The sequence below is a fragment of the Vicugna pacos genome, chromosome 1, assembly GCF_048564905.1.
Source record: "Vicugna pacos chromosome 1, VicPac4, whole genome shotgun sequence".
Lineage (NCBI taxonomy): Eukaryota > Metazoa > Chordata > Mammalia > Artiodactyla > Camelidae > Vicugna > Vicugna pacos.
Genome location: NC_132987.1, coordinates 64,426,783 through 64,446,551, shown reverse-complemented (window position 1 = coordinate 64,446,551; position 19,769 = coordinate 64,426,783). Strand labels below are relative to the sequence as shown.

Sequence of the window (19,769 nt, the reverse complement as noted above, 5' to 3'; positions counted from 1 at the left end):
GATAATGACTTTTTTAAACACTTTATTCAAGTGTGATTGATGTAAAAACCTATTTAATCTAATATCTACAACCTGATGAGTTTGGGCGTAAGTATACACCAATGAAACCATCATCACCATCAAGACCATAGACATACTTACCACCTCCCAAAGTGTTCTCCCCTATTATTGTTATATAAGAACACTTAACAGAAGATCTACCATCTTAGCAAATTTTAAGTATCCAATGCAGTAAGGTGTGTTATAGATATTAAGCTGTATAACAGATCTCCAGAACTCATCTTGCATTACTGAAGTTGTACACTTTGACCATTAGTTTCTCAGGCTGAAAATAAGAATATATATTCCCGACTTAGACAAAAGGCAGAATGTTAGATACATTCTTCCACATCTTGCTTTTTTCACTTAACAGCCTGCCTGGAGATCTTCCATATGAAAACATAAAAAGTTTTGCCATTTTTACAGCTACATAATATATAGTTCTGTAGATGTGGCACATTTTTGTCATCTACAGACCATCTTTTGCTGGTATAAACAGTGCCACAATGAATCCACATGTGTATACTTCATCTTACACATGTGTGACTGCAAGTATAGGACATTATCCAAAATTAAAATTGCAGAGACAAAGGTAAGTACGTTTTTAATTTTGATAGATATTGTCAAATAGCCCTTTGTAAAGAGTATACTATCTTCAGTCTCCATCAGAATGTTTCCCCACAGCCTCATTTTCTATTTGAAAAACTTTGTGTGATTTTTAAAAAGCAAATTCTATTCCAATGATTCTGGCTAATTTGGACTTACATTCTCTGAGCTCAGATCAGTTGCTTAATATATTAATTTGAAGTAGGTGTAGTCAACCCTTTCTTCTTTATTAACATAGAAAGGAGCCAGGATTCAGATAGCCACCCTGGCAGATAATTCAGTAGTAATTTAATTCAGCTTTGAAATGTATCTTGACTTTTTTCCCATGAAATTTTCTTTCCTGACAATGTCTACATTAGGAAACAGTAACTCATAGTTTTTACAAAGACTGGGTACTAGTGGAAGAAAGAAGCCAAGAATTGGAAAGAAGTCAGTGTGGGATTCAAATTTTTTACACTCACCTCTGGGATCATAGATGACATTTATTTTGTTCTTTTTGATACCTATATCCATATATTTTTTAAATGTACAATGTTCTCAAGTTTACTTGTATAAAAAAAAATTAGAGTTGTAGTTACCGTTAAAAGGAAATGCCCCTGCACAAGTATATCATTTCATATCATTTCATTATTTTCAGCCTGAGAAGTGTAAACTCTTGAGGAAAACACTATTATTTTCAGTAGCACCAATTAATCAATTAATACAAATTTTAATGAAATGAGTTCCAACATATTTAAAACTGCTCCTTACCACATACCACTTAGAGGGTGGAGAAGCCGCGTGTAAATAATGGTGTTTATGAGGTTAGGTAAGCCTCAGTGTAAGCCTCTGGCAGGGAGGGGTGTCAGAGGTACAGAGATGTCTGATTCGGCCTTTCTCTCCCGTTGCAGCATCTTCCTGAAAGAGCTGGAGAAGTACGAGCAGCTGCCTGAGGATGTGGGACACTGCTTTGTTACCTGGGTAACCAACCTGAACTTATTCTCCTCCCCCTGTCCCATGCTTTCCAGGAGTGCAGTTAGCACCAGATGGCATCACTATTTGGTGCCTGAGCTGACGGTTGGGGTCCATGACATGCTAACATAGGACCAGGGACTAGAGAGAGGGGCCATGTAGATCTGAAAGAAGCAGTCTGTACCCCTAAGGAGCAGAGCCCTCCTTGGGAAAGGTCCTTACATGTCATGTCCAATCTCCACCTAAGCTCTCTAAGAACTTTCTAAAGTTGAGGTATCAGGAAACTGAAACAAGACCACCACCCTTGGTAGAAGAACTACTCCAGCTCCATCCACGGTTACTTTGTTTTGTTTTTAACAGGATGAGGATTAAGGAATTCAAACTTTAGAAATCCACCAAACCATTGCTCACATTTTCTTCCTTAATAGAGCCTCCTTGGGTATGTATCCTGTGACCTACAGGATATGTGTCTAGTCATTCTTTTTCTTGGTGCTGTTGCCATGGGCCAAGTAAATGGGCTGAATGTATCAGGTTCTAATTGTGTAAATGGAAACATTAGTCTCCATTAGCGTCTCCACACCACGTTTTTCTGAGTCCGTGTTCATGGTAGGAGGACCAACATCTCCAGATTGGTTCACCTAGTACAGTAAGTACAAGTAAACGTGGAGATCCTCCCCTAGGGTCAGGAGTTCTAATATTCAATAATCATCTACTTAAAACTCCCACTCATAATGGGCTAATTACTTTTTCAAATTCTTCCTGATTCAGAGAGTTTATGCTCTTAGCCCTATGGAATAGGCAGGACTATGGTTATGTTTTAAATATTATAGATGGAAACATTTCAGATGAGCTAGGATGTTGGCTAGTCCGTTGACGTGTAATAAATATCACAGTTTGTCCCACAACTCAAGACCTTTTCATGAAACCATAAAATGTGCTTCCTGGCGTACTCTCATTTCTTAAGGAAGTCTCAGACTGCCGTCGTATTTTGTGTTAATACAATTCCTACCTCTAAATACATGAGCCCATGCACGGTTCACATAAATGCTGATAAATAAGTTATGATCCCTCGCACAGCCAACGTGGAGAAAAACTGAGATGGACCGTCAAATGTTGGGATTTTTTTTTTTTTTTGGTATCTTGTTTCATGCATTATGTGAATTTGCCTTACCATCAACCATCAGTATGATTTATCAGCATCTCTTAGGGATGATAAATGCCTCCCAGATAGTGTATAAACCCTAAGATTGATTTCATAAAACCTTTAGTGATTACATAAAATCTGCGCATTTTGCCAAGAATTATCCCAAAGTGACTTTCTTAAGTCTCATAATCTTAATGTATGAGCGTAGTGCAGGAGCAAAGGGTAGAAATAGAATTGTTGGTAATGTATTGAACGGTAATGGTTATGACCAAGAAGCCTGAAGTCAGCTTGCCTGGGCTGTACCTTTCTAACTGTGGGACTTTAAAGTTCCTTAACTAACTGATGCCACCATTTCACATCTGTAAAATGGGGATGATTATAATAGAACTTCACCTCACAAAATCCTCTAGGGATCAAGTGAGTTAATATATATAAAGCACTTGGGAAAGTGCTGGCTAGATGAAACCTGCTATAATTAACACATATCTAGGCTGCCCTCAGAAGAGGATATCCCCAATGTTCTATACGCACCAAGATGGGCAGCATTTCACAAATGGGAAAAATACTTGATGGCCAAGATACACACAATGTTTCCAGTGGAAAGAGTGTGTAGCACTAACCCAGAGGATCTCAAGAGAAATAAGAAATGAATTTTCACCAAGCCAAGGTTCTTAACTTGAAGTAGCAATCTGGTTAGGACTCATCATTCAGAGCCTGCCCCTGAGCTCCTTCCCCACCCCCACCCCCACCCTTCGTTGCTTCTGGGAAGTGGGGGATGGCGGCATAGTCGCTTGACAGGACCTGCATACTGCCCACAATGGAGACATTTGGAGCATGAGCAGATCTCCGTCTGAGATCCCACTTCATTTTCATTCTTTGATTTTTGTTTGTAGAGCCAATGCTGTCATTTTTCAAGATGGGAAGCATAATTGTAGGTAATCTAAAAAGGGGGAGAGTCTCTCAATTTCTGTCTAGCTTCAGAATACGTTATGATATGTGGATTGGTTTGTCTAATTCTACCTTGCACAGACTAATATTACAATGAGCTCGCTTTCAGCCAGCTTCCCCAACCTCCCTGCCCCACTGATAGGAGGAAAGTGTCCCAAAGTTTGTTGGGGGAGCATAGACTCGATGAGCCCAGAACATTTGCCACAGATAATCCTGCATCACGCAATATCTGGGGCTCACCTGCACAGTCAACGGGAGGGAGCAACTGATGGATACTTATCTATAATTGTCTTTGTTCTTTTTAGGCAGACAAATTTCAGATGTACGTCACCTACTGTAAAAACAAGCCTGATTCCAACCAGCTGATCCTGGAGCACGCAGGCACCTTCTTTGATGTAAGATGTGAAATTCCATTCTTGAGCCACTGATGAGCAGGTGGAAATGCTTCTCTACTTTGAGATAATGGGTCTTTAACTGTCCTTTGTCCCTCATTTTTCTTTAGTGGCCACCCCAAGTCTCTCTCTCATAGATAAATACAGCTTTTTTGTTTTTCTCCATGTTTTATCTTTTGTTTTACTCCATCCTATGTCAAGTGCTTTGGTTTCAAATAAGGCACATTGGACTCCATGTCTCCACCCCAAGCCGAGCGAGCCATGCATGTCACGTGTAGAGGAGGCATGCTGTGATATAGGTGCTGATTAAGGTGTTGCACTTCAACTGCATATGCAGCATCCTCAAATGCAAGGCTTCTGAGTGTGGGCTCAGCCCAGCCTCACCAGAATCACCGAGAACTTGTTAGAAATGCATATTTTGGACCCCACTCCAGATCTGTTGAATCAGAATCCCCAGGGCTGGAACCCAACCACCTGAGTTTTAAGAAGCCCTCCAGGTGATGCTGACACCCACTCAAGTTTGAGAATCCCTGCTCTAATGCAGTTGTTTCAAGCTTGGCTACGCATTGGAATCACCTGCAGAGCTTTGAAAAATACTGATTCCTGGGCCCCATCCCTGATTCTGGTAAGATCGGCCTGGGCTTAGCCTGGGCGTTGAGGGTTTTACACATTTCTGGGTGAGAGGAACGTGCAGCCAGGGTTGAGCACTTGTGCTGTAATGGAAGCCAAAAGAAGACTCAGAGCTGAGGTACCTCTTTTAATGTCTATCTGTCTTTCTGCCTACCTCATTCCTTCCTTACACATTTGACTGTCTACTGTATGCAAGATAGTGTGCCAGGCCCCCTGGGGAATTGGACATTCAAACATGGCTCCCACACTCACGTTCACAAAATAAAGCTTCTCTGAGCATTTTTCTAGCCTGACACTGCTGTGGTAGAAATGATTCTACGAGTATCCTGTTGGCTAAGTGACGGAATGACACTTGACTGGGTGAAAGCCAGACAAAAAAAAAGCAGACATGATTTTTTTTAATGGAGTATTATTATGGAAATGGTCCCAAACTGGAATCTGATAAAACAGAAAACCCAAGAAAAGTACTTCTCTCACGTGTTGGCCATCCTATTAGATGCCCTGTACCTTATTACCTTTGCTAAACAATGTATTTCTCTTACGATGATGCTTCTGGTTGATTATTTATCAACAGCATCCAGAATGGTCTTTTTGAAGTTTTAAAGCACTGTGTGTGTCCTGTCTTCAACTCTGAATTTGTTTTGAGTGCACATGACCTGTGTTCTGAGTGTGCCTCAGACTCTTCTGCTTCCTTATCTTTGCTCACACAGCTCTCGCTGCCTAGAAAGGATTTGACCCCTCTGCCCGCACGTGTGCACACACGCACAGTCGCTCTTAGAATTCTTCCTATCCTTTAAAGGTCACGCGTTGCTTCCTGCCTGAATCCTTGCCTTTCTCTACGCTTGCAGTACGATTTGTGCTTTTCCACAGCATTCGTAACAATTGCCTTTTGGCAGGTTAACAATGGACCTTTCTATGACCACACCTCCCCCGACCCGTGGGCCCCTGGAGGTTGACTGGTGGTTTGCCTAGTTCATTTTGTCCATGTTACAGTGTCTGGTGCTAAACTGTATTTTCCTTTAGTCCTACATTCCTCATATCCCTGTTTCTAGCCAATTTCTCAACTTTGACTTGTAAGTCAAATATGCCCCAGATTTCACACCCTACCCCCCATTTCCTGCATGCTGCCTGATGAGCCTGTGTATTAGTTGGAAAGGCCAATGGAAGCCAGAAAACCGGCCCAATAGGAGTCCCTGGGGCGTGGCTGGGGGCTGAGGAGAGCAGCACACTCTCCTGATTGTTCCCGAAGCTTTCCAGAAAGCAGAGTCTGTGCGGCTTTTTCCCACTCCGTCAGGCGGGTTTCCCTAAGTCCTGCCCTCAGAAACCATCTGCTCTAGGCCCTCATCTATAAAAGATAAACCCCCAATAAAGACAATCCCTTATTATCCATTATTGTAAAGAGAGCACAGAAAACTCAAGTCGCAGAAAGGCCCGCACATTCACAGGACCCAGAATTTTCTACTCCGGATGTGGGAGCTGTGAGGCTGTGTGATTGGTAACTTGGTTGGGGGGACCCAGGCACGGGAGGCAGCCCCTCCCTGCTCTACACAGGAAGTGTGCCCAGAGCTGGGCATCTGGTCAGAGAGAGAAGCTTAGCAGAGGCATGTTACTGCCTGTCCTCTCCTGCCAAAGGCCCCCCGATAAACTCACAATGCTCACTTGCCCGAAGAGGGCCCAGCCGCCAGCTGTTTTGCCCATTTTCCTTGAACAAGTCCTGCTGTAACGACACACCTCTGGGGAAGAGGCACGTGAGTGAGAAAATTGCTACTTTCTGGGATGGTTGGCGGGAAGCGGAATTTTTTGTTTTATTTCCGGTTGTTCGGCTTCCTTCACAACCACATAGCAAGTCCTATCTTGTCTAGCTTTAAAATGTTTCCTGTAATCCTTCCAATGTTTTGTTCTCACTAATCTCAGTTTATGACAAGCCCCCACATTATACACCTGGAGATACAGATATGTATTATACACAAATGTGAAGGGTACATTTTATTTTAGTATATTCACAGACACGTGCAGCCATCCCCAGTCAACTTTAGAACATTTTCATCACTTCCAAAAGCAACCCCACACCCTTTAGCTATCACCCCTCCACCGAGCCCTCTGACCTCCTCCTTAAGCCCTAAGCAACCGACAGTCTATTTTCTATCTCTGTAGATTTTCCTATTCTGGGTATTTCATTAAAAAATGGTATGATATATATTTGTTGGTTTCTCTCAGGTACGTACGTGGGAGTGGAATCCCTGGATCGCGTGGGAACTCTGTGTTTACACACTTGGGCTTTTGCAGCGATCTCCTAACTGGTCTTTCTGTCTCTGTTTCCCAGTCTCCACCCTCTGTGTTGCTATTAGGCCTGCATTCATCTGTCTGAAGCATTGCTTTCACCATGGTTTTTCTTCTTTTTAAGATCTGCAGTACTTTATCATTGAGAAGCTCACCATCAAATCCTAATTCATTCCTCTAGCTCGATTCCATCGGTGGCCTACATACATCTTGCTTGTCTAACTGTAGTTTCACTTTTTCTAGAATCTCAATGTGCATTCTCTTTAAATGATAATGAGGTCTTTGGAGGATAAGGAGGACCGTGTGCTCAGGCATAGTCCTCATTATCCTCTGAAGACACACTGATTATTTCCCATGTATTTTGGTTTATACGTCTTCCCTTTATAGAGTGCCACTCCTCCGACTTTCGCTTCACCAACCTCTACCTGTCCTTTAAACCCTAGCTGAAGGCTTTGTCTCGGCTAAAACGTCAGTGACCACTCCCAGGCCCAGTGATTTCTCCTTGTTCTCACTGGCTGTAATCAGTGAGGATACCTTCTCTTGTCTCTTGTTTCTCTCTATTTTGTGTGTTTTGAGGGTGGGTGATAGTCTCAGCCAGCTAGAATATAAGGTTCTTGAGGGAAGGAACTAAAATGTACCCTTCACTAACCTTCACAACACCCAGACCTTGGGGCATGGAAGGTCATTTTGGAGGACGACAGAGAGTGGACTGGGCTGAGGGCCTAGAGGCACAAACGACGGTTGGAGGCCAAGGTCTTAGCCTGGGCATGAATGATGTGAGTATTGTTGGTGAAACTGGAGAGGAAGGACTTACACCAGGGAAAACAACTGGACATGACTCCATGGTTTCCAGCTCAAGAGACCTGAAGGATGAGAGAGGTCATCGTAGGGAGAAAGTTGATAAGGAATGAAGTGGAGACTCCAAGTTGGGATGTGTGGAATTTGAAGCGAGCAGGGATGGTACAAGAGATTTGCTCTTGTGCAGCTCTAAGAAGGAGGCTATGGACACATACAGAGGTGGCAGCCATGGAAATAGACACCCGTGCCTCCCTCCCCCTCCCTGCATTCCCTTCTCTCTTGTCCCCCTCTGATTCCCTCCGTTCTGGGCTTATTTCCCTTCATCTCCACTTCTTCACCTCTCTTCCACCCTTCTGCCTGTATTTACAGCCTTACTTCCTTTTTCTACTTTTATCTTCCTCCATTTCTTTTTGATTCCATTTTTCTTTCACAAATCTACTTTCTTTCCCTAACATTTCTCCCTTTTTCCCACCTCTCCTTTTTTTTCTATTTCTGTATGCATCTTTATGTCTCTTGTTTCTCTTTTACCCTCCTTTCCCCATCAAAGAACAGTCTGCCCTTTTTCTTTTCTCTTCTCTCCTTACCCCACCCACCTCATCCCAGAGCACAGATGTACACATGTCCCTCTGTGTCTAACGGGGCCTGTTTTCATCCCTGTAGGAGATACAGCAGCGGCATGGTCTGGCCAACTCCATCTCTTCCTACCTGATTAAGCCTGTCCAGAGGATAACCAAGTACCAGCTGCTCCTGAAGGTACCTCCCCTCCCCTCCTTGTCACCCCAACCACCCTGCTGACCAGGCCAGGGATGGGAAAGCTTCACCTCAAGACCTTTCCTCTACCAGGAGCAGAACTTCAGAGATGAGCCCACGCTGGCTCTTCTGGCTCCAGACTGCATGTTCTATTCTGTGACATTCCAGATGCTTTTGGGGGGAGGAGGGGGTGTGGGAGAAGAGGAGAAATGAGAGCAGGAGTGATTGTAACTATTTTTACATGCACTCATCACTGCACAGCTTTTAGTGAATGCCACCCCAGGCACTGGCTGGTCCCTCCCTGAAGCCTCTCCTGTCCTTCCGTTTTGGGCACATCCTCCTGATGGTCCCTACTACTGATAGGATCCAGGGTTGAGGTCTTAGAGGCAGTGCCAGGCCACATGGGCAGTAGGGGCCCAGGACAACACCTACCATTGCCTTGATCTCTGTGTTTGTCAAGACTATGGGGTTTTTGAGAAGATATAGTTGAAAGTCCATATTAAAACACAGTGACACTTTTGTATCTGTTGAATCCCATATGTTAGGGTTTCTTCTGGTGCCAACTAAGAGATGTGGATTTTCTCCAAAATCTTTTCTTTAAAAGTCAAATAATCAAATTATGCAAAACACTAAGTAATTTGGGCTGATTCTTCTCACAGGAGGCTACAGTGACAGTCTGAAAATGACATTTTCCCACAGAAAGCCTGGGAAATTGATCAGAGGCAGTTGTATAACCCTTTTCTATATTCATTCTTAACTTATAAGGGTGGAGTTTTCCCTATGTTTGAATAGTGTGCAGGTCACTCCTCAAATGCAAAGAATAAAAGGAAGGTGAGAGGCATGTCACAGGAAGTATATAGTTCCAGGGAAATCTGATGAAATGCAGCTCATGTTTAGAGATGCTTGCTCAACCTCACATATTCTAGCTGCTTCACTAAACCTGAAACCAGTCTAGTTTCAAATCTAGGTTCTAGTCATGCTGGAGTGCGCCCACCTTTCCTGTCTTTGGGGTCTTCCTGGCTCAGCACTTGTGGTTCCATGATGAGGAGAGTAGGGGCAGCAGTGAGCCTGTGGCCTGGCCTCTCTTCTCCTCCTAGGTCAGGGCTGGGCTGTGCACCATCCTTCCCCTCCCTCCTCCTCCAAACCATCTCCTTCCTTGTCTCCAGGAAGAGAGCTGGGTTTCATGTCCAGGCATTCCAATCTCCCAACCCTGCAGAAATGACTTAGAGAATCAGCACACGGCATGGCCTTTATTGAGGACTAGCGTTAGAGATAATGACGTGTAGAACATCACGGCCATTTGGACAGAACCATTTTGGAAGATGCCGTCATGTCTGTTTTTGAAGTTTCTTACATGAAGACTCCTAGAAATTCTCCTAAGATCTCAGAGCTGGGCATGGGGAGTTCTCTCCTGAAAAACCAGTGTGCTTCCTGCCTTTAAATGACAAGAGCTTGAGGTCCTTCTTTGCCTTTGACTGTTAGATGGCTAGCACCCAGTTCTGTGGTTGCTTACAGGAGCTCCTCCTTAGCCCAGATTTCCCTGTGTAACATCCCCTCCTTCCCTAACCCACTTAATGCATAACACTTCTAAATCATTTTTCTTGTATCAGATTTTTTTTTGTAGTTTTCAAATTTAAGCATCCCAGAGACTTTTTAGAAATTGGTGCGGTTGTGAATTAAAAAAAACAAAACTAACCTGACTCATCCATCCACACTTCCAGTGTCTTAAACCAATCAAGATGCAGTTCTAATGGGGGGGAGGGGGCGCTATAGCTCAGTGACTGAGGGCCTGCCTAGCATGCCCAAGGTCCTGAGCTCAATCCCCAGTACCTCCATCAATCAATCAATAAACCTAATTACCTGCCCCCTCCAAAAAAAGGGGAAAAAAAGATGCAGTTCTAAGAGAAATACAGCTTTTCCCCTCTCCCTATTAATTCCATAACACTGAGGTTCCTAGGATTAATTCTGTGGCATGGACAAGGGAGGGAAGTGGAGGCTGGATAGGCTGCCCTGTGTTTTGCTGTAGGCAGATGGAGGGGTGGGCTCTGGGTCTTCATTTGTAACTTCTTGTTTTAGGATGAGAGGACCATGCAGGTCACTGAGAAGGGAAAAAATTAAGTAGTAGGAATTTATTGTAGAGAGGTTATAAAATTATTGGGGATAAAAGCCTTAATAAGATACTTTTGACCCCTTTTAAGTGTGCTCGTAGCAGAACGGCTGCTGAGTAAAAGAAAAATGTTTTGCTGAGCTTTTACTATACATAAATAATATACAATTTATTTTCTCATTAAAGTCAGTTTCATTCCAAGTAAATTGATATTTAATTATCAGTATTCTCTGGAGTTCCTCCCTTTAGGTGTTGCAGGAACATAAAAACTCTAGGAGTGTTCAATATCCTCTGTGTAAATCTGCTTCGGCTGTCCTTGTGGAGTCTAAATTAAATGTGGGGCCGCCTTCTTGTCATAAACCATAGCAGGAATCCAAGGAGAGCTCACTGGTTTTGGTGGTTGATTGGTGGACTTGCCAAATGTCTTTGGGAGGTTAAACTAGTTGGTGTTTTCTATTGCACACTGAAGCATATTTCTTATTTCTGTCTTATTTTTATGCCTAGAAGTTCCTTTGATGATGTATGAGAACAGATTGGGAGGGCTAAAATTAGGAAAGAGGTGGGGAGAATCAGAGAACTTCAGATTAGCAAAAGTAAATGCAACTTTCTGAACAGTGATGCTATTATACTAACCAGAACCAAGGACAGGGCTGAGGACTGATCATGTCTTCCTCTCAGACATGAGCTCTGGGCAGTTCACCTCTTCTTTGAACACTCAAAGCTCCCTTCTTCATACAGGAATGTCTCCAAGATACTACAAAGGATTAAATTTTCTTATCAGGTGTGCACTAATTAGGTATCTTACCAAGTACAAAGCTTTACTAATAGTTTCAAAGATACAAATAATCTTAAGGCAGAGGTAAAACAGAGAAATCCAGAACTGTCAATTGTTCCAAGTCCTTTCTTACAGCATCAGGATGTGCTGTGGCCCAGATTCACATACATGCTTCTAAATGATATATGTTGCGTCCTGTCACTTACCCTGAAGAGAGTCATATTGGTCATGAAATGTAATCAGTTTTTACCTAGGGAGTTGCATAGCTTATGTGATACTTTCCCAAGGAGCCATGGATTCCAGGTTTGTCGACCATAAGAAGTCCTAGACAGGCCACATATATCCTGCTAAAAGCATTCCTTAAATACTCTTCTGCCTGCGAGTGCCATCGGTTTGTCAAGAGGTCTATCATGAATATGTCTATAAGGTTTGATCTTGTCAACATCCTTCTTTCCTGGAAGTGCATTCCCACCCATCCACCCGATTCCTGCCTTCCCTCCCGTCCCCCTGAGAAGAAGAGAGTATGGATTGTAGATATGTGACTTAACTATTTCCTTCCCAATGTCAAAGTGAGCAAAATACAATAACTCTGGTAGGAAAAGATGAAAGCTAGCATTCCGCTGGTTTGGGCAAAATCATTCCAGGGTAGTCTATGGTTACTGAAATAGTTGGAAACAATTTTACTTTACTCCATCAACGAGACATTACGTATCTCTTATGGAGATGGTAATGACCTAGTCTCTAATGAGGAAGTAAGAGAGGGCATGCTCCAGGAAGTCTCAACATGGTGGACATGAGGGAGACAGGTTGGCATGGTGGATGGATTTGGACTCAAGAGACCTAGATTCATGCCTCTATATGGCCTCCAATGAGTTCTATAGCCTGGGGGAAATCTCTATCCTTGATCAATGTCCTCGTCTGACAATAATAAGACTAGTCCAGAATCCCATCTATTGGCCCCAGGTTAAGAACTCCTGGTCCATATGATCTAAAAATCTTTTATAACTCTGAAAGGCTATAAACCTTTAATGTCTGTAACCCCTGGTTGCTCCCAGTGTGGTGGAAGTCAGCATTCAGGCAGAAGAAGTGTGTAAATGAAAGTGGTGCTGGCAGGAGGTGAGCGATATGTGAGAGCTATGTGTCCTTTGCACACTCATTGTCTCTTCTTTATGATCATACAGTACTGCACCTCTGTTCATGTGTTTTGCCAGGAGTATTCCCTTCTCTAGGAGGTCAGGGGAATGACAGAAAAGGCCTGGTGGCTGACTTCTAGTGCCAGCTATTTGGAAGTTAGGTTGAATTGAGTTAGTTTGGATTAGATTGGGTTGAGGAAGCTTAGTGTGGAGAAAAAAATACTGGTTGAATTCTTTGGATATAACCCCTCAACCCCACCCTACTTTCCTTGTAGCTCAGAGGGGACATTTCAGAGAATGAAGATGGTGTCTTAACTCCTTAAGGAATCGGTATATAATTGCCTTGAAGGTTTAGTTGGTGTGAGGGTGGGGACACTGAGGGAAGTGGTTCTAATGGTGTCTGGACTTTTTTTTCTCAGGAACTTTTAACCTGCTGTGAAGAAGGGAAAGGGGAGCTCAAGGATGGCCTGGAGGTGATGCTCAGTGTCCCCAAGAAAGCCAATGACGCCATGCACGTCAGCATGCTGGAAGGTAGCTGTTCTCCCAGCCCCCCGGGGGAGCCTCCTTCTTTCCTAAGACCACAGAGCTTGTGTCGCGGAAGGGAAGTGGCGTAAAGGCAGGCCAGGGGCAAAGCTGGAAGAGAGGAGAAATGGCAAGTTGTTATGTAGGTCCTTGGGAGGTGAGAATTGATCCACAGGGGTCAGCTGCGCTAACACCTGCCTCCAGGTAGGACCCGGCCTAAGCTGTGTAGGTGTGTGGACAACTTGCTGCCTGGGAGGCAGAGTAGGACAGGCCATCGTCGTTGCTATAGGGGTGCTAGAGCCCTGACCCACAGCGGTCCCGTTCCTCTGAATCACATTTGCATGGCATTTGTCATCAGAGTAAGTAGAAATCCTGTGCACACACACAGACCCACTGTCTTCAGCCTTATGGCTTTCTCTTTTTTTATTGTCATGAAATATACATGACTTAAGGTTTACCGTTCTAAGCGTTTTTAAGTGTACAGTTCAGTGACATTAAGTACATTCATGCTGGTGTGTGACTGCCCTCATGCCCTTCCTAGCAGGTGAGAAAAGTCCAGCCAGATAAACATGATAGGACTTTGCCAAAGCATTTTCAGTCCGCTGGTACCATGTTCTTGGGACCCAGAAACCTAGTGGAGCGAGACTCCAATAAAGTACTCTTAATACCACAAAACAGAGCAGATACGGGCAGAGCAGGCATCCTGGGGTAGAAGCTGTTAGATGAGTTACTCCTCAACATCCCAGTCCGGGCTGGCAAACAGGTGTTAGGGATGTAAGTCTACTCTGTTGTACTTAGTAAACTGGTGGGGAATTTTCTCTTTTCTGGATTCCACGTCCCCCATCACCCTCCCTACCCACCCCCACGCCATCTGAAAGACTTGGTCTGATCCCAGTACTTCCTGCGCCACCTTAGCACAGGAAGCCCCACTTCTCCACACACAGGAGCCCTGATTACCTTCCCCAGACTGAGCACTGATCCACTGAACATGTTCCTGGGGTCACAGTTTCTCCACCTTCTTCTTTTCTGTTTGCACCTGCTCCCTACCCCAACCGCTGCGTGGCTGCCTACATAAATACCCCCCTCCTCCAGCGTGTCCCTGACCTGTATATCCGATCCAGCTACTCCAAGTATGGTCTGTGGACCAGCAGCAGCAGCACCTGGGAGTCTGTCAGAAGTGCGAATTCATTGGCTCCACCCCACCCCTACTGAATCCTGATCTCTTACGGGTTGAGAAATGGATAGGAATCTGTGTTTTTGTAGGCAATCCAGGTGGTTCTTATGCACGCTGAAGTTTTAGAACCTCTGTTAAAGGTTTAAAATGGTATAAATATAAACTGTTGAGACTTGTGCATCCCACTGTACAGAGGCAATCAAAGGGAAGATCTTAGGAGTTGGGTATAAGAAATGAAGCGACGACAAAGAGAGTGGAGTCAAGGACACTCAGGCAGTGTTTGTCCTCAGCCTCACTCCGAGCTCCAAGTCAGGGACAGTGGGAGCTGTGGAGGAAAAAGAGATGGGGTTTATACCCTTATAGGAGGTCCCCAGCTAACAGCAGGGCTGGGGAAAGGCTGCCTAGGAGTTTTGCAGGAGATCCCACTGATACTGGTTCTGTAGAGGAGACCTGGTTCAGGAAGGTGGGTCTGACCCCAGTTCTGCAGAGCCATGTCCTCAGGTGTTCAGAAGTTGCAGGAATCAGCCCAAGAGAAAAGTGCTGTGGGGGCGGAGGTTCTCACAGTCGGGGCGTGGAGCGTGGCACCCACACATGGCTCGAGAAACTCCACAGGCTGGGAATGGGTGTTTTTCAGGGTTCGACGAGAACCTGGACGTGCAGGGGGAGCTGATTCTGCAGGATGCCTTTCAAGTGTGGGACCCGAAGTCGCTGATCCGGAAGGGGCGGGAGCGACACCTGTTCCTCTTTGAGATCTCCTTGGTTTTTAGCAAGGAGATCAAAGACTCTTCAGGACACACGAAATATGTTTACAAGAACAAGCTACTGGTAGGTGGGGCAGGTGGGGTCAGATGAGTCTCGCCATTTGCATAGCGCCCTTGGGCAGGAAGGGATCTCGGACACTCAGCTCATCTCTCCCCTGGTGCCACACCAAAACCATCCTGGACAAGTGCAAATGCATCCTAGCTGGAAAGCGCCCCCTCAGCTCCCACTTCTGCATCTTAGAGGTCACTGTTCTTCTTCCTGCTGGCTTTTGGCGCCTCCCTCTTCACCTTCCCTCCCTGCTGCCTGCTCATCAGGCGTGCCTTTAGGTCCTTTCATCCCGGGTAGAAGAACAGAATATGCAGTCTGTTTAAGTTTGATTGACAGAGCCCCTCCCTCGGTCCTCTCCTCTCTGTTGCCTTTCCCTTCCCACCCCAGCCCTAAGTCTCCCCACCGCCCTCCCCTCCCCCGCCTCTCACAGGCATTTCCTGTCTACAGACCTCAGAGCTGGGTGTGACCGAACACGTCGAGGGCGATCCCTGCAAGTTCGCCTTGTGGTCTGGGCGCACCCCCTCCTCAGACAATAAAACAGTGCTGAAAGTGAGTACTGTTCTCTGCTGGGCACCAGGCTGGGTTGGGGGTAGCCTGAGGAGGGCAGAGGGATGTGGGCGTGTTACACCTACAAACTGGGGCCTGGATACTCCACTAAGCCCCTGTACCTCTCTCTGGAAGGGCAGCCTCATTGAGAAGCAAATTCTATCATGAAAGTAGACTGAAATCTCAAAGACGAATGGTCCCCTAAGTCCAGGCCTCTTTGGAGCATGGAGGGAAGAAGGCGGGGAGTGGCCGCCATAGACCCACTTCAATATGTTCTGTCCATGTGTCCCCTTCCAATGGCAAGGACAACGGTTGACCCTTTAGCAAAAGGCACCTTGATTTGCTCCACATTCAACATTTTTTCCTGCACATCTTATCTGCATATAAGAGACCCTGCTCAGTGCCGTGAGGAATGACCGTGCATCAGATATGGACCCAGTCCTCTGGGAACGTACATTCTATGAGCTCTAGTGTATCGTACTAGCATGGGAACTAGGCTGTGAGAGGAGTGTTGAAAAAGGGCCTTAGGGAGTCGCCTCAGCTGTCCAGGGTGCACGTAGCCTGGGAACTGAGTCCGCACGGCTGGTGCTGTTAGTGTCGCTCAGGAGAGACGCTGCAGACGGAGCACGCACCGGTCGTTTGCTTATCAGGGAAGAGCCTGTCTCCAAGAAGAAGATGGGCCAGCCCTGACCAGGCTTCACACTTGATCACTCTGAGTTGCCGGCATAGCTGCTGCCTGACATGAGGTAGAAGTACCTGGCAAAAATCCCATGAAGACAAATGAAATATTCATGGAAAGGTAGCAATCCCTTCAGTTCACAGGTACACCAGGCTGAAAACCCAGGACTGGCTGAATCAGGACAAGCCTGGGCAGCCTTATAGGTGTTGAACATCCTGACGTATATTCAGTTATACCAGCTGGTAAATGGCTGCTGCCTTCAAATGCCCCCTCGCTGCCCCTCCTGTACTTCCCAGGCCTCCTGCAAATCTAGTAACTGAAGTGTTAATCCTCGGCCCAGTGAGGGCAGATACTGACTGGTTACTAAATACTTTGAAGATCACCCTTATAAGTCTGCACTGAGTCTTGAGGTCATAGCCCTCTTCTAGGAGTTGGAGGAGCATGTCCCTGGATTGAAGAGTCAGAAGTATAAGACAAATAAACTCCTAAGCGTTTGGTGTCCTTGACGATGATGGCTTAAGCCTGCAAGTGGAGGGTTGGGAACTGTTTGGGTGGATTGGAGCAGAGTGGGGTTCTCATGCCTTCTCCCTGTGGCACTCCAGGCCTCCAACATAGAAACCAAGCAGGAATGGATCAAGAACATACGAGAGGTGATTCAAGAGAGGATCATTCACCTGAAAGGAGCTTTAAAGGAGCCAATTCAGCTCCCCAAAACACCAGCCAAACAGAGGAACAATAGTAAGAGGTAACCAGCGTCTCTGCCCCCAGCACGGCCTCTCGTGCTTCCGGGAGCGGGAATGAAGTGGGAGTGGGGGCAACCTTGCTTTGCTTCCATGGGGCACTGCGCTCTGCAGTGGCACTCAGCTCCGTGGCACCCCACTCAGTTCCACCTAGAAGAGTTAGCTTCTCTTTAAGCATCTCACCCGTTGCTGTCAATTAAATTCAGCAGGGTTTCACTGAGCGCCTCTTCTCCAGTAGATGCTCTGCTAGGTGCTACAGGAAGATCAAAGGAAGTGTAAGATGAGTCCATTCCCTTGAGACCCATTTGACTGTCAGGTCCCACACATGGAATAGTTAGGCAGGATGAACCAGTAAATGCTGCAAGAATCAAGGAGAGAGGACTTTGGATGAGCACTAGAGTGAGGTGTCTGGGGAAGGCTTTGGGAAGGAGGTGGGCAGTGAGTGGGGAGCCAAAGGACCGCAGTGTAGGAGGTGGGGGTATGGTGGGGCTGTCCCTGCAGCTCTTACTGCACCCCACCCCCGCAGAGTCCTCACCTTCATTCATCTGACACAGGCAATGTGATTGGGCAGAAGAGGACTTATTTTTTATATCTTCATCTCTCTGGGCCCTGCTGAATCCCAGTTTTCCTTAGACCAGTGGATGACTGCTTATGTATTTCTCAAGTCTTCATGTGACAGTCACTTACAATGACTCTTTTGGAGGTCGCTTCAAAATAAAGCATACAAAACTTCAAGAAAAAAACTAAAGAAAAACAGTTCTGAGGTGATGGATGTTGGTGATAGCAGGCTGTCCTCTCCTCTCCTATTCATGAATGGAATAAATGCAGAAGATGTAATTGACATTCAGGACACAGGCTTGAGAACCACCAAGGGAGGTGGTGGCCAAAAGAAGGGTGTGGCTAAGAGAGAGATTCCTCCATGGGGAGAAGCCCCAAGACCAGTATGGCCAGGGTAAGGTCCCCTCTCAGTGCTGGAAGCAAAAATGATGACTGTACTGGGGAGGAGTTATTTTGATTTCAGTTACCTATGTCCAGAGTCCAAGTAAGGGGCAGATTTAGTTCAGCACTAGAGACAGACCCTGCTGTAGGAAGCCCCTACTTCAGTAAAGAAGACAGAATGGAAGCAGTTATAAGGAACTAAAGGCCCGAGACCCTGCTGGGAAGATATTCAGGTGAGGTTGGCTAGGGTTAGCCTGTGAAGGAGCCCCTCTCTCCTACAGTAGGGGAGTTTGAGCATCTCTAGATCATGGGATGGGCATACCTTGGAAATGCTCGCACATTTTCTTGGTCATTGTCCTGTGATGAGAAAGTGAGAAACCTTGGCAGGCTCTGCAGAGAACAGCCAGGCATTGTGTTGTTTCATTGGTTTGGCTCCCTGCATATGGGGACAGAGTTTACGGAGGAGTGGATTGGCTTAGGGAATACTACCTACACTCCTGGATGGGCTCCCCGGATCCCCCAGAACTGGCTTCAGCTGGAGTGGACCAGAAGGGCCTGCAATGGGCCAGAATAGTGGGAAGCAGAAAGTACAGCCAACTCTCAACTATCTACAAATGGGGGAGGAGGGGGAAGAGCAGTGGTCCAGATATCTAAAACAACAGATGATCTAAAAGTCCTTTATTTTTGGTTTTGAAATGCATCACATAATTTCTTTTTACAGCAGATTTTCCTTCCTACGAATGTGTGGCTTATATTATTAAAATAAGCTGACATTTCCCAAGCCCACATATGGTGATGAGAGAGCAGTTGACTTAAAAGTGTTCTAAGTGGAGAAAACACTTTTTAGGACTAGTAGACCCTGTGTACATACATACACATCGTATGTGTGCCCACATGCACGCACATGTCCGCATACACTCACACGCCAGATTGTGATAGTTTAGACTCTGAGGCGGCTTCAGTGTATGGATATATTGCCCATGTGGTAGTGCTCTCAGGCAGCCAGTCCCCATTTCTCTACTGCCGTACGTCTCCACAGGCAGTATTGGGGTGTGACTTTCACAAAGACCTCCATAGGAAGAGATGCCATTTCCTGTGCTGACTTATGCAACCCCAGGCCCCCATCTCCAGTTTTCTCTGACACAGACCCTTCAGCCTTCACTAGTTCCCAGGCATCTAATCCCCCTTGGCCCGGGCTTTGAGTTCAGTGTAGGATTGGGACCCAGATCTAAAGCTGGGGAGTTAAGAGAGCATGTGCATGGGACAGCTGTATGGCCCAGGGGCCCAGGAAGGGGTTCAAATGCCAGGAGTGTCCTTGGGAGACTGTCTTCTCAGAAGCACAGGAACACAGCTGGCTCACGAGCTGCTGTAGAATCTGTGACTGTCCCCCTGTCTTTAAGAAGATGCCTTGGCCTTCTGTGTTAATAAGTTATCATTGTAAATCATCATGAGCTCAACAGGACCCACCAAAGTGAAGGCAGCAAACTCCTCCTCCATACCCAGGAGTTGAGGGTCCAGCATGAGGACCATCCCAAAGGATAATCTCCTCCAAAGAAAGTAGCCCACCCCATTTTCTTGAGCAAAAGAAGCACAAGTCAGACAAGTGTATTATCAGTTCTGTTTTTTTAACCAGCCAGCTATAAGCCACCTGCCATCTTGTTTCAGCATGCAGAAAAACTATTTGAATACTCTGAACTCCCGGATTATTGGAGAGGACCCAGGCAGTAGGATAGAAGCCTAGGTTCTAAGCAGGACCAATTACAGACCCATTCCTAATAAAAAAATAAATAAAGAATTGTTCCACCT

The 19,769-nt window shown here is 45.7% G+C and overlaps 1 protein-coding gene across 2 annotated transcripts in view; it reads left to right on the top strand.

The window, feature by feature from the left end:
• Positions 1–19,769, top strand: part of LOC102532976 (kalirin RhoGEF kinase) — a 443,405-nt gene that overhangs the window by 398,425 nt on the left and 25,211 nt on the right. For both annotated transcript variants that reach the window (XM_072963937.1, XM_072963936.1), the window contains exons 26-32: positions 1,536–1,605; positions 3,994–4,083; positions 8,449–8,541; positions 12,973–13,084; positions 14,884–15,074; positions 15,507–15,608; positions 16,887–17,029. In XM_072963937.1, the coding sequence (XP_072820038.1) occupies positions 1,536–1,605; positions 3,994–4,083; positions 8,449–8,541; positions 12,973–13,084; positions 14,884–15,074; positions 15,507–15,608; positions 16,887–17,029 (801 nt within the window). The remainder of the gene's footprint in view (positions 1–1,535; positions 1,606–3,993; positions 4,084–8,448; positions 8,542–12,972; positions 13,085–14,883; positions 15,075–15,506; positions 15,609–16,886; positions 17,030–19,769) is intronic.